The sequence below is a fragment of the Glycine soja genome, chromosome 10, assembly GCF_004193775.1.
Source record: "Glycine soja cultivar W05 chromosome 10, ASM419377v2, whole genome shotgun sequence".
Taxonomy (NCBI): domain Eukaryota; kingdom Viridiplantae; phylum Streptophyta; class Magnoliopsida; order Fabales; family Fabaceae; genus Glycine; species Glycine soja.
The window spans coordinates 632604-646851 of NC_041011.1; the positions used below are offsets into that span (position 1 = coordinate 632604).

At 32.5% G+C, this 14248-nt stretch overlaps 2 protein-coding genes across 2 annotated transcripts; both read left to right on the forward strand.

Annotated features, from left to right (window-relative positions):
• Positions 1 to 1229: 1229 nt before the first annotated feature.
• On the forward strand, positions 1230 to 8548 carry LOC114370076 (PH, RCC1 and FYVE domains-containing protein 1-like). Its single transcript, XM_028327360.1, has 9 exons — positions 1230 to 1277; positions 2101 to 2187; positions 2293 to 2382; positions 2475 to 2561; positions 2647 to 2748; positions 3276 to 5327; positions 5440 to 5586; positions 7352 to 7812; positions 8386 to 8548. Exons 1-9 carry the CDS (start codon positions 1230 to 1232, stop codon positions 8546 to 8548), a joined length of 3237 nt encoding a protein of 1078 aa, XP_028183161.1.
• A 2736-nt stretch (positions 8549 to 11284) lies between these two features.
• Positions 11285 to 12433, forward strand: LOC114370615. The gene has a single exon (XM_028328009.1). It carries the CDS (start codon positions 11414 to 11416, stop codon positions 12068 to 12070), a length of 657 nt encoding a protein of 218 aa, XP_028183810.1. The 5' UTR covers positions 11285 to 11413; the 3' UTR covers positions 12071 to 12433.
• Positions 12434 to 14248: the final 1815 nt, after the last annotated feature.

Below are 14248 nucleotides of genomic sequence, written 5' to 3' on the forward strand. Positions count from 1 at the left end.
AAGTCTAGCAAATTATTATTTAAAAAAAATGTATGAAAATAGAAATTAATATAAAATTCCTCAAAAACTAAAATTACACTTAGTGATATTTACAAGATTTTTTTGAGATAATATTTACAAAAATTAAAAATATATTTTATCTTCTACGAAATACTTTCAAAGTTTTCGTTTTTTTTTATTTTGATTTAATTTAATTTCTTCTTTTAAAAAGCAAAGTAATAAATAAAATAGTATCATATCATGGCATAACATCCAACGTTTAAACTTTTACCCATTATTAATCATTTTTTATAATTACTGTAATTAGAGTTTTAGAGGGCGAGCCCTCGTGCAGCGGTAAAGTTGTGCTTTGGTGACTTGTTGGTCATGGATTCGAATCCGGAAACAGCCTCTCTTTGTATATGTAAGGGTAAGGTTGCGTACAACATCCCTCTCTCCCCCATACCTTCACATAGCGAGCCCCTCTCTTTGTATATGTAACGGTACGGCTGCTTACAACATCCCTCCCTCCCCCATACCTTCCTTCACATAGCGAAGAACCTCTGGGCAATGGGGTACGGAATTTTTTTACTGTAATTAGAGTTTTAATTTTCTAATGAGATCTCAAGTATTCTTACAAACTTATTTAATCATAAGATAAACAATATTGAAAAAAAAAATCTTCAGAAAGGGTAGAGTGAAAAAATATATAAAACTGAGGAGAGGAGAATAAGAAAAAGGTGAAGGAAGGTAAGTACTAAGTAGTGTTTAGTTTTTTCAGTTTTACTTTTTAAAAATACATTTTCAACTGAAAAACCAAACACGCCCTTAGTTGGTGGACGTGGAGGCAGTTTAAGAAGCCCGCCAATATCTCATTCCCTTTCCTTTTACGTAACTTTCGCGTCTCTCTCTCAATTGCTGAATCCAATTTTGCTCAGAAACTCATCACACACATGTTGATGCAACTTCCACACACCCTTTTGCAAAATTCCAATCCTTTTGGCAGTGACATGAGAAATCTCCATCTAGGTCATTCTCTGATTCTGAATATACAGAACATATCCATGCACGAGTGCCATATCTGAGTTTAAGGGTTAATATTTTTCATTTTTTTAACATTGTCCAATTTCTGGAAGAAAAAAAATTCCATCCTGAGGTTTTCGGAGACTTTGATGAGAGGCCTAAGTAGAAAGCATGACGCTTGAGCTTTGTCCTCTTCAGTGGTTTCCTTACAATTTCTTTCAGATGGAATGGCAGATCTTTCTAGCTACGGGAGTCATGAGCGCGATATTGAACAAGTTAGTTTCACCACAAAATTAAGCTTTTATCTAAAAAAGAAAAAAAATGTTTGGTTTGGTTTGTTTCATAGCCGAAAAAGATTAGAATTTTTTTCCATTAGGCACGATCATGCTTGTTTATTTCAAATTAGTATTAGTATTCATTTTCTAAATGAAAAGAAAGATCAAAATATTGAGGGGTCTTTTGATATGGTGTATTAATTATAGACTTAAGTTAAAATTTATCTGGGTGTTGGCAATTATGGCTGTTTGCCCTAGCTAGAAGAAGTATAATTGAAGATAAGGCATGCCCTTGCAGGCTAGAATTTGTTTGATTGCAGGGATGAAAGGTAGGGTAAAATAATGGTATGTAAAGTATTTTGTGAAAAGTATTCCATGTACGATATATTAAAAGTAGTCATGGTACTCTTGGTTACTATTTAGAAGGGGAACAATATCCTACTTGATGCAGGAGACAAGAGAAAGAAAGTAATGAAATGGATACTGATGGGCCTTGGTTTATATATACAAGCAATATGATAGGAAACTTGAATCATTACTTGAATGGAAATATATGGTATTCTAGGAGAGGCAAATTGAGTTAAAGCTATGGATGCATGGGGAGGGAAACTTTCACTGAACATGGTCATGATATTGTTCCTTTCTATGTGGTTTTTGATTGAGTAACAATCAAAACCACTTTTATCTAAATGGGGAAAATACTTAACTTGGAAAAACATTTTTTTCTGCAATAGAAACTGTCACTAACTGATATGGTTTTCTAGAGATTATGTTGCTTAGGTGCTCCATTTAAATTTAATTTCTGTCTTATTTCTTTGTGAAGGCATTCATTACTTTGAAAAAGGGCACTCAGTTAGTAAAGTATAGTCGAAAAGGGAAGCCAAAACTCTGTACATTCAGGATCTCATCGGTGAGTTTTTATGCTGAAAGAAAAATTCATTCGTGTCCAAACAAACATATATGTGTATTATATATATATTAGTATGAATAATTTCATATTTAGCGGCATTAGCAGGATGAAACGAAACTGATTTGGATATCTCATGGAAGGGAAAAGAATCTAAAATTGTCTTCTGTTTCACGCATCATCCCAGGACAGAGAACAGTAAGTTAAATGCTTGGTCTTTGGAGGCTAGATTTATGGTTGGTTATATTAACACTCTGATAAAGATATCCTGTGTTTCCTTTTATTTGCAGGCTGTCTTTAGAAGATACTTGCGCCCTGAAAAGGATTATCTGTCATTTTCACTTATTTATAAAAAGGGGGAACGGTCACTTGATCTGGTTTGAATACACATCCATTTTGAATTTAAATTCGTCAATTTCATATAAATTTTGAATCTATTGCTTCCCCTTTTCATATTGCTAGATTTGCAAGAACCAAGCTGAGGTAGAGGTATGGTTTTCAAGCCTTAAGGCATTAATTTCCCCTGGAGAGCGTATTAGGCGTGGAACAAGTGATTTATCCAATGTGAGTTCTAATAGAAATTGCTTAATGCCTTAAATTTTCAACTTATCTTAGTTTACATGTTAAACAGTTGCTACTTCCTATTTGTTCCTTCAATTTGCCATAGATTAAATTCTAACTTTATACATTGAAGGATTGAGTTACCTCTAAGATCAGCAGAATCTCAAACTGTAGGAGCAATTGTTATCCTGGTCATAAAAACTCAAGGATGTTCAGAATAATTTATTGTACAAATATATTTGAAGAATATGCAAAAATTAAAATTCTTATTGACATAGGATTAAATCTGTATATTCAAAACTCGTCAAAATATCTCAATGCTCAAGATGAGCTTTAGTTTCCATCGTGTAAACTAGTTTCAATAAATTACAAGAAGTTGAGGCAACAAATATCAAATTTTTAACTACTTACTTGGTCATGGAAATCATTAGGAATTATTGTTAAAGCTTAAGTTGTTATATATACTTTATTTCTAGAATCTATATTTTAGAACATTTCAACAAAGTGATTGTTTTGACTCTCTCTTACAGGATAGTGTTGACTTAATTCCAAATGATCGTCCTTATGCTGGAACACTAGAGTTTGCATCAAGCATTGCCCGTGGCAGGTTTTCTTTTGAATCAGTGTCTCATGAATCTACATCATCTTGGTCTAGATCAGAAACAAATATGCCAGTAAGGACAAGTTGTGGAGATGGTTCGCGTGTTAGTGTATCAAGTGTTAGTCACTCAAGTAGCGTAGGATCAGGACTAGATGACATAGAATCTCTAGGTGATGTTTATATATGGGGAGAGGTTTGGGCAGATGGCAATTCATTTGATGGATTGGGGAGTCAACTTCAAGCCTTTTGTAAGACAGATGTGCTGACTCCTAAACCGTTGGAGTCTGATGTTGTTCTTGATGTTCATCAGATTGGTCCTGGTGATCGTCACATTGCTCTAGTTACAAGGCAAGGAGAGGTTTTTACTTGGGGAGAGGATTCTGGTGGAAGACTTGGTCATGGATTTGAAAAAGATTTCGGTCGACCTCATCTTGTGGAATCCCTGGCAATTACCAATGTGACTTTTGTTGCGTGTGGCGAGTATCATTCTTGTGCTGTGTCCACATCTGGTGACCTATTCACCTGGGGTGATGGTACACATGGTGCAGGACTTCTTGGTCATGGCACTGATGTTAGCTACTGGATACCAAAAAGGGTTAGTGGCCCTTTAGAGGGACTTCAGGTTGTAGCTGTAGCATGTGGAACATGGCATTCAGCATTAGCAACCTCCAATGGTAAGTTGTTTACCTTTGGTGATGGAAGATTTGGTGTATTGGGCCATGGAAACCGAGCGAGTGTGGCATATCCAAAGGAGGTACAATTATTGAGTGGATACAAGGCTATTAAGGTTGCATGTGGAGTGTGGCACTCAGCAGCCATTATAGATGTTATGGATCTTTCTGGTTCAAAGGCTTCAGCCAAGAGGCTCTTCACGTGGGGTGATGGTGACCAATATCGTTTGGGTCATGCTAACAAGGAAACTTACCTTGAACCAACTTGTGTAGCTGCAGTTGCTGAATATAATTTTCACCAGGTTGCATGTGGGTACACTATGACTGTTGCACTCACTGCATCTGGTCATGTTTTTAGTATGGGAGGCACAACATATGGTCAACTAGGAAATCCAAATTCTGATGGAAAAGTGCCGATTCTAGTGCGAGATAAGTTAGTAGGAGAGTTTGTGGAGGAAATATCATGTGGTGCCAATCATGTTGCTGTGTTGACTTCAAGAAGTGAGCTATATACTTGGGGGAGAGGTGCCAATGGAAGACTAGGACATGGAGACACAGATGATAAGAAATCTCCAACATTGGTGGAAGCCTTGAAAGACAGGCATGTTAAGAACATCTCATGTGGCTCGACCTTTACATCTTGCATATGCTTACATAAATGGGTTTCTGGAGTTGACCAATCTGTTTGCTCTGATTGTCGACAACCATTTGGTTTCACCCGAAAAAGGCACAATTGCTATCATTGTGGGTTGGTATATTGCCATCCTTGTAGTTCAAAAAAGGCATCAAAAGCAGCACTGGCTCCAACACCTAGCAAACCACATCGTGTGTGTGATGCTTGTTATGCTAAGCTAAAAGGTTCTGATAGTGCTTCCAATTTTAATAGGGAAATTAGTCGTCCTTCTAGTTCCGTATATGGAAGGGAAAGTTTTCACCGGGGAGAGGTAAGGTCTTCAAGAGTTCTCTTGCCTCCTACCACAGAACCGGTAAAATACCTAGAGATTAGGACTAATAAGCCTGGAAATATGCATGACTTTTCTTCCATAGTCCGAGCTGCTCAAGTTCCTACCAGTTTACAATTGAAAGATGTTGCATTTCCAATTTCGTTGAGTTCTGCGCAGAATGTTTACAAACCTGTTATACAGCCAACTCCACCAACACCGGCTACTCCAATACCTATGTCACCATATGCTAGAAGACCACCCAGCCCACCGCGTTCTACCTCCCCTGGATTTTCAAGAAGCCTTATTGATAATTTAAGGAAGAAAAATGATCATTTGAATCAACAAGTCTCAAAATGGCAAAACAATGTATATTTCATAATTTATACCACTTTCAGATCTAGTAACTATGTTCTTTATTCAAAGAGCATAACATGTCTCAATTAATAAGATTTGAAAATATTTGTTTTCTTGCATATAGAATCAAAATTTGAAGCAGAAGAGTGACATGCAAGACATGAAGATTCGGGAGCTTCAGAAAAATATTGAAGAAGCCGTGTCACGAGTTGGAGAGGAATCTTCTAAGCTTAGAAAAGCAAAGGAATTAATTAAGTCCTTGACAGATAAGGTATCTGAATTCTATATTTTGACATCACAGTTAAACTCAATTTATTTAAATAAAATTTTCCTGCTTGAGCCTTGAAATAATCTTTCATTCAAAGTGATGAGAAACAGGAATGAAAAATCATACAAGTGGGGAGGGGGAAATCTTTGAAGCATTCCTAATTGTATCTTCACACACACACACACACATTCAACGTAACTAATCACTAAGAAAATTCAAATCATGTTGATGAAATTGTTATTGGTTACAAGTGTCTTGTCTATGGGTAGTACTTAGGAATGAATTATGCACAATGATCTTCTGCCTTTGGTTTCCTCTTCTGACTTCTTTGTGGCTAAATCATATTCCCTCTAATAGATATTATTTTCATTATCCTAGCCGTGCAAGACTCTTATAAAAAGTTCTGAGCAACTTGAAATCTTCCTTTCATACCATCAGACGATTAACACCAATTTTGCCAAAAAGTTGTGCACAAGTTTCCTCTGTACCCCATACTGCATTATTGCCTATATAGAATTATATTTTTATATATGAGAACTCAATTAAATGAAGGATAAGCATTCATTTTGGAAACTTCAATAACTACGTGTGACTATTATGCATGAATAAATGAAGGAATATCATTATATTATCCAAGTGCATTCTACAATAAAATTGCTAGATTTTTGTATGGGACAAATATCACTGGATTATTGCGGTATTAAAAAAATATTTTAAAAGTAATAATGATTTGTACCAGAAAATTTGAGTTACTGTAAATGACATTTTCATCATTACTGTGCTGTGATTCATTGTCAAAACAAAATCTCAATCTAAACATTTAGCTTATTATTTTAAAGCTAACTGTACTGAATTTCAACAACAAGAAATGTTGATTTTAATGTGTCCAAAGTTCTTATTATCCTCAGATGACAATAAAGAAAAAAAAGTATAAGTTTTAGAATTAGTCATATGATTGTACATAAAATTTGGCAAAACAAGCCTGCCTCAATATCTTATGATTAGGCAGATGTCCATGACAAACCTTTTAATGTTCCAAAGGCTTTCAGCAAGAAATAATTGATGCAACAAAATAGAAGACTATCTTCATTGAATCTCGACATTCCCTAAAACTGAACAAGGGAAGCAATCATTGAATTCATGGAGTCAACAGAGAAGTTTAAATTTAAGCTGAGATTTACAGATATATATTTATTGTTACACTTATTAAAACAATATTATTTGCATTTTTTATGTATTTGTGATAATTGTTATCTTCTCTGACTCCATAAAGGAGCAATAACTCTCAAGATAGTCAAGACATAAAGCTTAATCTTTCAATCTGAATAACTCTGAACACATATGAACCTTCATTAATTCTTTCATCAATGTACTCGCCTTGACTGCTAATGATCACTAAAGAGATATTGCATGTCATAATAAGCTAATATTTAAACCAGGTGGGAAAGAAAAGGAAGTTGATCAGGATATCTGGTTTATCATATTAAGGCCTATTTTGGATTAGCTTCTAGCTTATGAGAGCTTTTCAATTGGGATAAGTATTTGATTCCTAACATACAAAGAAGCCCTTGTAAGTTTATAGGTATTTATGGAGAAGTTAGCTATGAGAACGTATGAAAAGTTAAGATGCACAAGATGATTTTACCTTATGCAAGAAGTCTGATTCATTTTATGTGCTTGATTTATTTTATTTTATTTGCCATTCGTGCTTTGTTGAGAAGTTTATATCAAAATAGCTAAACTTGCTTCTACATTTGGTTTTATTTAGTTGAGGGAAGTGACTGAGAAGTTGCCACTTGAGATTCCGGACAACGAGACCTTGAGAACCATGCATGCTCAAGCTGAAGAATTTCTTCATGAAGAAAAAGATTTTGAATCTTCTTCCTCCCCACAGAGCCTTGAGTCTGAGCAACAAAGTGCACCTGATGTACCTGCCTCAGAAAGCGACTCTTCAAAACTCCAAGAGCAAAGAATGGAAGGAAATGATGATGCTTTTGGGGTTGTTCCATCTATAGATGGAGAAAATATTCTTGAAGAAAGCAGCAACTCATCTGTATCTGGTCCAGTAGTGACTTCGCCAAGCTCAGGAAATGGTTCAAAATTACGTGACACTGGTATACCTGTGACAGAAGGAGAAAAATCAGTCATTGAACAATTTGAGCATGGTGTTTATGTCACACTCGTAGTACTACCTCGTGGTTACAAAGTTTTCAAACGAATTAGATTCAGGTATATAAGAGCTACTTGCTAATCTAAAATTCCACCTATATATTTTCTTTGCATCAATATTTTTAAATAGTTTCTAACTTAATCTATTTCATAAAAATCTTGCTTCTCAATGTGGGGGTTGCATGTAACAATTTCTATGTGTGACTAAAACAATGTTGAAATTTTCTAGGATCTTCTATTCCTATTCAGACCACCAAACATTTAATTTGATGTCCATTAGCAATTATGGAGGTAGTGCTGTGTATTGATAGCTTCTCAACTGTTTTATCATTAGTTTCTACTTGATATTGATATAGATGCTTTTTCTTTTTATAGTATTGACATGTGGAAGACAAATGTTACCATTTGATTATATGAAAAGCTTCTATGTTAATTTTGTTTTTGATTTTTTTCTCCCCTACTTTTTGGTTTGATGGCAATTGGTTAGAACTTTGCAATATTATAATGTTATACCATTAATTTGAGTATTGGTTTTCTTATTTCAATTGTTTCTATCTTTAATACTATTCCTATCTCTTTAAAAGAAATCTGTTTTCTCTTTTCCTTTATTCTTTTCTTTTCTTATTTTTGCAGTAAACGGAGATTCAACGAGAAGCAAGCAGAAGAATGGTGGAACCAAAACAAAGATAAGGTGCATAGTAAATACAATTTACCAATCACAAAGAATGCAATTACTGGATCATCTATCATACCTCCACAAGCTGAAGAAAAATGTGAGGCATTACCTTCTTCCTAAACTTATTTCTCTGGTTTACCTAGACATACCATATTCTGATGGAATGATCTAGAGAATAGAGGCAGCATCAAACTATCAAGTGTAAAGAAATCTATATTAGGAAAACTAGTGTAAAAAACTTGGCAATATCTACAACAGTCTGGATATGACCTGCAATAGAGGATAGAATATGTAGTAAGGTTTAGAGGTTGGTAGTAAATTTACTTTTGATTAACATGCTTTGGATCTCACTCTTTCCTTTTAACTCTTCCTCCATAAATCCCTGTGTTTCTATTTTGGGTCTTCATACACAGAGCCCTTGCTATTGGTATTGTACATTGGTACATGTGTGTAATTTAATTCCTCTAACAAGTCTAGGGAAGCAACTAATATATGAATGATGAATAATGCTACAACCACACTTTTAACTAATATAACAGTAGCAATAATATTATTAATAATTCCATACTTGATGTTCTGTTAAATTTGATGTGTTAGGCTGTTGGTTCAACAGTGGAAGCAAGTGTGAGTGGTAAAATTAAAATCCTAAAGTAGTTGTTTCAGGCTGATGTTAATTTTACCACTAAGAGCATCTCCAATGAAAATGTTTACATGAATTGTTTAACTTTTACGTAGTGTTATTTAAGTTTTTTCCCTACTGGAGTATATGATACGGAGTTGTTTATATAAGCAACCGTTGTTTAATAATATTATATCACAAATAACATTATTTTAAGTATTATAGGATCCATAAAATTAATTTAAACACACACTTTAGCAATCTTAGCATTTAAGTGAATTTTTATTTAAAATGCTTAAATTTATATAAAATTATAAGGCTAAGCAACTTATATAAATAACTGTGCATTATAGATATTTTAAAAGGATATATTAAATAAAGTTTGAGTTTCCAGTCTCAACAGATAGGAAAAGGATATCTTGTTTACACTTCATAGACTAAGACATGCAAATCCATTAAACACTTAACTCTTATTTGAATCAACTTCTTTATATACATTTATAAGAGAAGAAAATAAAAGTATAAAATAAATTTGAGTTTCTCTTCTAACCTAAAATTAATTTATACACTTAATTTTTATAAAAAAATATCATTTAACTTATCTAAAAGCTAAAGTGCATTATTTAATTTAGAAAATAAGTTCAATTCATTTTACCTTCTTATTTTCTTTTCTTAAAAGTATTTTTAAAAACATTTACTTCCGTTGTTCCTATATATATAAAACTCAATTACCTAACTCATGAAGATTAAGAAAAATAATTAATTTAATTTATCGTAAATTTATAATTTTTTCAAAATTATCCTTATTATTAATATTTCTTTCTCTTCTAATGGTTTGTTAATATATTTTCTTTCTTCTTTTAACGGAAGGTATTTTAAATATAAAAATAATTAATACTAAAAATATTATAAATAAAAAAGAATAAACACAATTTTAAACTTAAATCATACACATAAGAACCGAGGGAGTATGTGTTTAACGTTAATGCCATCACGAAAAATGTGCAAACTATACTGTTTGTAGTTATCTCTTTCTAAGCAAAGTGGAGGGTGGTATGGTATTGGGGAGGGGGGGTTCACTAATCACTATTGACTGCCCAACATGGCCTAATCACAATGCTTCCAAATCAAATGGGGAAGGAGTGGTCTAAACTTTCAGTGCTTAGTGCTGGTCTATTTTCATTCGTCTAGTCTATTCAACAGGGTACATTCAAATTCTCCATGTCTTCTAGGGAAAATGAAAGCAGATGTGATAAAATGGTCATTTATCTCTAGATTGAAGTAGAGAAAAAGTTAGTACTACAACTTATCCAAACTTATTATTATAAATTGTTCATAATTACTTCAACTGAGACTCAAATTATTATAGAGGGGTGATTGGACTTAAAGTGTAGATAAATCGATTTTTGAGAAATCCGAAACTCAAATTATTAGAGAGAGTGATTAGACTTAGACTTACGTGTAGATAAAGTGATTTTAAGAAATTTTAAAATAAAGTGATTTGAGAGATTTTATCTCGAGATTTTAAGAAAGATTTATTATCATTTGAGTTATTATTTTTTTATTATGATATTAATATAAAATTATCTTCTTTTAGAAATAGTAATATATTTTTATAAGGAATCATGAGCATACATAATGTGATGAATATTCTTTTTTCAACAACATCTATGAGGATTCAAACCGTGGATTAATAAATTTTCATAATTCATTATAAAATTTATATCAATAACTTTACTCAAAACTTAATGGCAATGGCAATCTAATTATGAAATGAATAAAATGTCATTTCTTTCTTCTTTTTTTGCTATGGGGAGCGGGGTACTGGTCAGTGATCAACTTGCCTTTTACGTTAGAAAGAAAAAAGGAGCCCACAACCCAAAAGTTGCATATTGACACACCATATAACCTATAATATCGGTCTTTACAGAATTTAGTTTTCCTTATTATTCTCACTATTCTTAGCACCCAAGGTTGCTTCCATGCTGTCAAGTCTGCCGAAAGTGTTGAGCGATAGGAATAATGAGAATTTCACCTTTATGATTAAGATTTCATATTATTACAACTCTTGCCATCAATTATGACTCTATATATGTTCCATGTGTGTTCTTATAAAAATCAAAGCAATGGCACTTGTGTAATTCTATGGCAATTAATGTGCCAATTGGAGGGACCAAAAAAGATGGTAGCAGCTTGTAGAACAAATTGATTATATAAAAACTAAAATGGGGCATCATAGGTTCCTTCGTGAGATTAAGAATCATTTCTAATAGCCCTTCCCTTCATTTGGAGACACATTATTGTTCTTTCTTTTTTCAAGTCATTTCTCTCATCAAAGCAAAAACACCCTTCATTCAGTTTGTGACATGTCTCGCAAGAGGCTAGGAAAAAAGCTTCAACCTGCCAAGAAGGCATGGAAGAGCTTCTCCAACACAGTCCAACACAAACTCCACAAACTCAACATTCCCAATTCCATGAAAACCACCCTTCAACGCCTCCTTCAATCCTTTTACTCCCTTGGCACTGTCATACACTCTAGACTTCATCGTTCATTCACCACCATAAGGCCACGTGGTGGTACTGCCACTTCTAATTACTACCATGTTCAATACAAGCACTGTGCAGCCATACACATAGATGACCTATTTGACAACAAGACTAATAATTCTGCAGTGTCCGTGCATGCCACCAACAAGACAAGTGCTCCTCATGCAACACAAGTGCAAGGGGAAACAACCAAAGGCAAAGAGATCAAAGGGAAAGAGAAAGAGGAGCCTGGTATTTACAAGGGTAATAATTTGGTTGGTCAGTGTCGCAACCAGAGTCGCAGTGGCGGCGGCGAGGGTAGTAGTAGTGGCTTGAACACTATAGAGGATGCATGGAAGGTTGTGGTTGCCAAGTCTCCACAACTACATGTGGATCAAAAGGCAGAAGAATTCATAAGCAAGTTTCGTCAAGATATGAGGCTTCAGAAAGAGAGGTCAATGCTTGAATTCCAGGAGATGCTAGCACGCAGTACCTGAATTGAGATAATTTTTTTTATCTCAATCACTATATTCATTTTCTAATTGGACATTTAGAGTAGTACAAGATTGATATATACATATGGGGCATGGTGGTTTAATATATATAATTTTTTTTTTCTTTCATGAGCACATATATAATTGTTTTATAGTTGTGTGTGTGAAGATGTAAAGGAAATTAGGCTTTTGCGCTGCATTGAGGGATTCTTTTTCTTTTTTAAACATTATTTGTATTCATTCTTCTTGTGGTTGACAGAAGTGTCTCATCGATTGTGCATTGTTTTGTAATCTGACAATAATGAAGTGTGTAATGTATAGAATGTATTTGGAAGTGAGTTTTGTTAAGCTTTATTTTTTCTGGCTTATACACTTGCTTTAATTATTTGGCTTTGTCTAAATCAGTTTGTTTTGTTTGCTCTTGTCCAAGGTTCACATGCATTCATTTTCTCTTCCTAACTTCAATTATTTTCAATGACTTTGTTAGGTAACTAATAGTGATTTGTTGGGGGCATCATTAAACTAATGAACCTAAAGACCAGCTCACATGTCAGGAAAGTATCCCAACTTTAATAATGTTACTACCCTTAGTCATTCGGAAAATGCCTATATATATGGAGATTTTTCGACAGTAATTCAAAATGTTCCCGGTAGATTTTTAGTCTATTAGTAGTATATTAAAAGCTAATCAGGTTTGTATTTGTATGTTGTACGTAAAAGATAAATTAATTTTTTTTTTCAATTTAAATACTTGAGTATTTCTTCAATTTCTAAATTAGGAACATGGGTATCAATCAATATAATAATAAATATTGATTATTATCAATAAATTTTCACAGCAATACTACGTTTTTTTTTTATAAAATAAAATTAATATTTGCAATAGTATTTTTTTCATTTAATTTTCACTTGATAAATTTGAAATATGTATTTTAAATAATTTGCTATCAATCTATTTTTCATTGTTTATATATGATACATGATGTGACTAATATTTTTATTATTAATTTTAATGTAATTTAAATTTCAAAGATAAATATTTATCTTGTGAGAATAGTAAAATTTGAGTAAAAATTAAATATGTTAATATCTATATTATAGAGATAAGAATTTTCATAATTACGTGAGAGGAACATAATTAGGATAGGTTATTTTTGACAAAATAAATAAGTTGGAAAGTTAGTTGAAAACTAAAAAATTAATTTTAAATTAGAAGTGTTAGTCAAGATGAGTTGTGAAAGAGTTGTGAAAGTAGTTGAAAAATATAATATAACAGAAAAATAATAAAATCATGATTTATTAAAAAAATAATAAAGAAAATAAACAAATATAAAAAATAAAAATGAAAGAAAATATTAAAAGTTAGACGTTAACATTTTAAAAAAATATTACATCAAAGCATAATTTCAAAAAACACAACAAGTTCCTGAAAGTTATTAAAAAAAATTAAAAGTTAACAGAAATGATTTTTCAAACATAATCTTAATACATGATATTTTTTAAGTTTTAGAATTAAATATATTTTTATCCTAAAAAAATTATTGTATTTGATTTTAGTCTTTAAACTTTTAAAAATTTATTCTATATGTACGGTGACTCCTTTAACATTTTTACTTACGTGACTAACAATTATCACATGGTGATGGTATGCACGTGGTCAATCATGTGAATGTCCCATGGCATCATAGGCTAATTTTATCTATTTTAAGAAATTGAAGGACTAAAACCATAATTTTAAAGAATATAAGAACTAATATCAATTTTGATCAAATCTTCAAGAATTAAAAATACATTTTTTACTTTACTTAATTATTATTATTATTATAATTAAAATTATTTAACTATTATATTAGTTAACTTACACATTTAATAATTTTAAAAAAAAGAGTGTAAAAGGAAAGGAAAGGAGAAATACATAATATGAAAGAGTAATAAATAAAGATGGATGATAACTTGATGTTAATTCCATTAATTCTTTTAGTTGCTCTTCCAAAGATTGCTATCTCAATTAAGAAAATAGAGAAATCTCCAAGAGAAGATGAGTTGATCGGTGTTGTGAAAAGTTTTTCTCTCAATGCATTCTGAGTAAAGGGCTTTGGAAAATGGTTATATACCATATAGTAGCTAGAATGAACCCAAATGCATTACATAGTCAATTATAGGTAACAAATATTGTAGTCA

Excerpts from the sequence above, each read along its gene's own strand:
- LOC114370076 (XM_028327360.1), top strand. The coding sequence starts at position 1,230 with ATGGCAGATCTTTCTAGCTACGGGAGTCATGAGCGCGATATTGAACAA. Across the intron at positions 2,383-2,474 it reads TCATCCCAGGACAGAGAACA|GCTGTCTTTAGAAGATACTT; the intron begins GTAAGTTAAATG and ends TTTTATTTGCAG. Across the intron at positions 7,813-8,385 it reads TTCAAACGAATTAGATTCAG|TAAACGGAGATTCAACGAGA; the intron begins GTATATAAGAGC and ends TTATTTTTGCAG.
- LOC114370615 (XM_028328009.1), top strand. The coding sequence starts at position 11,414 with ATGTCTCGCAAGAGGCTAGGAAAAAAGCTTCAACCTGCCAAGAAGGCA.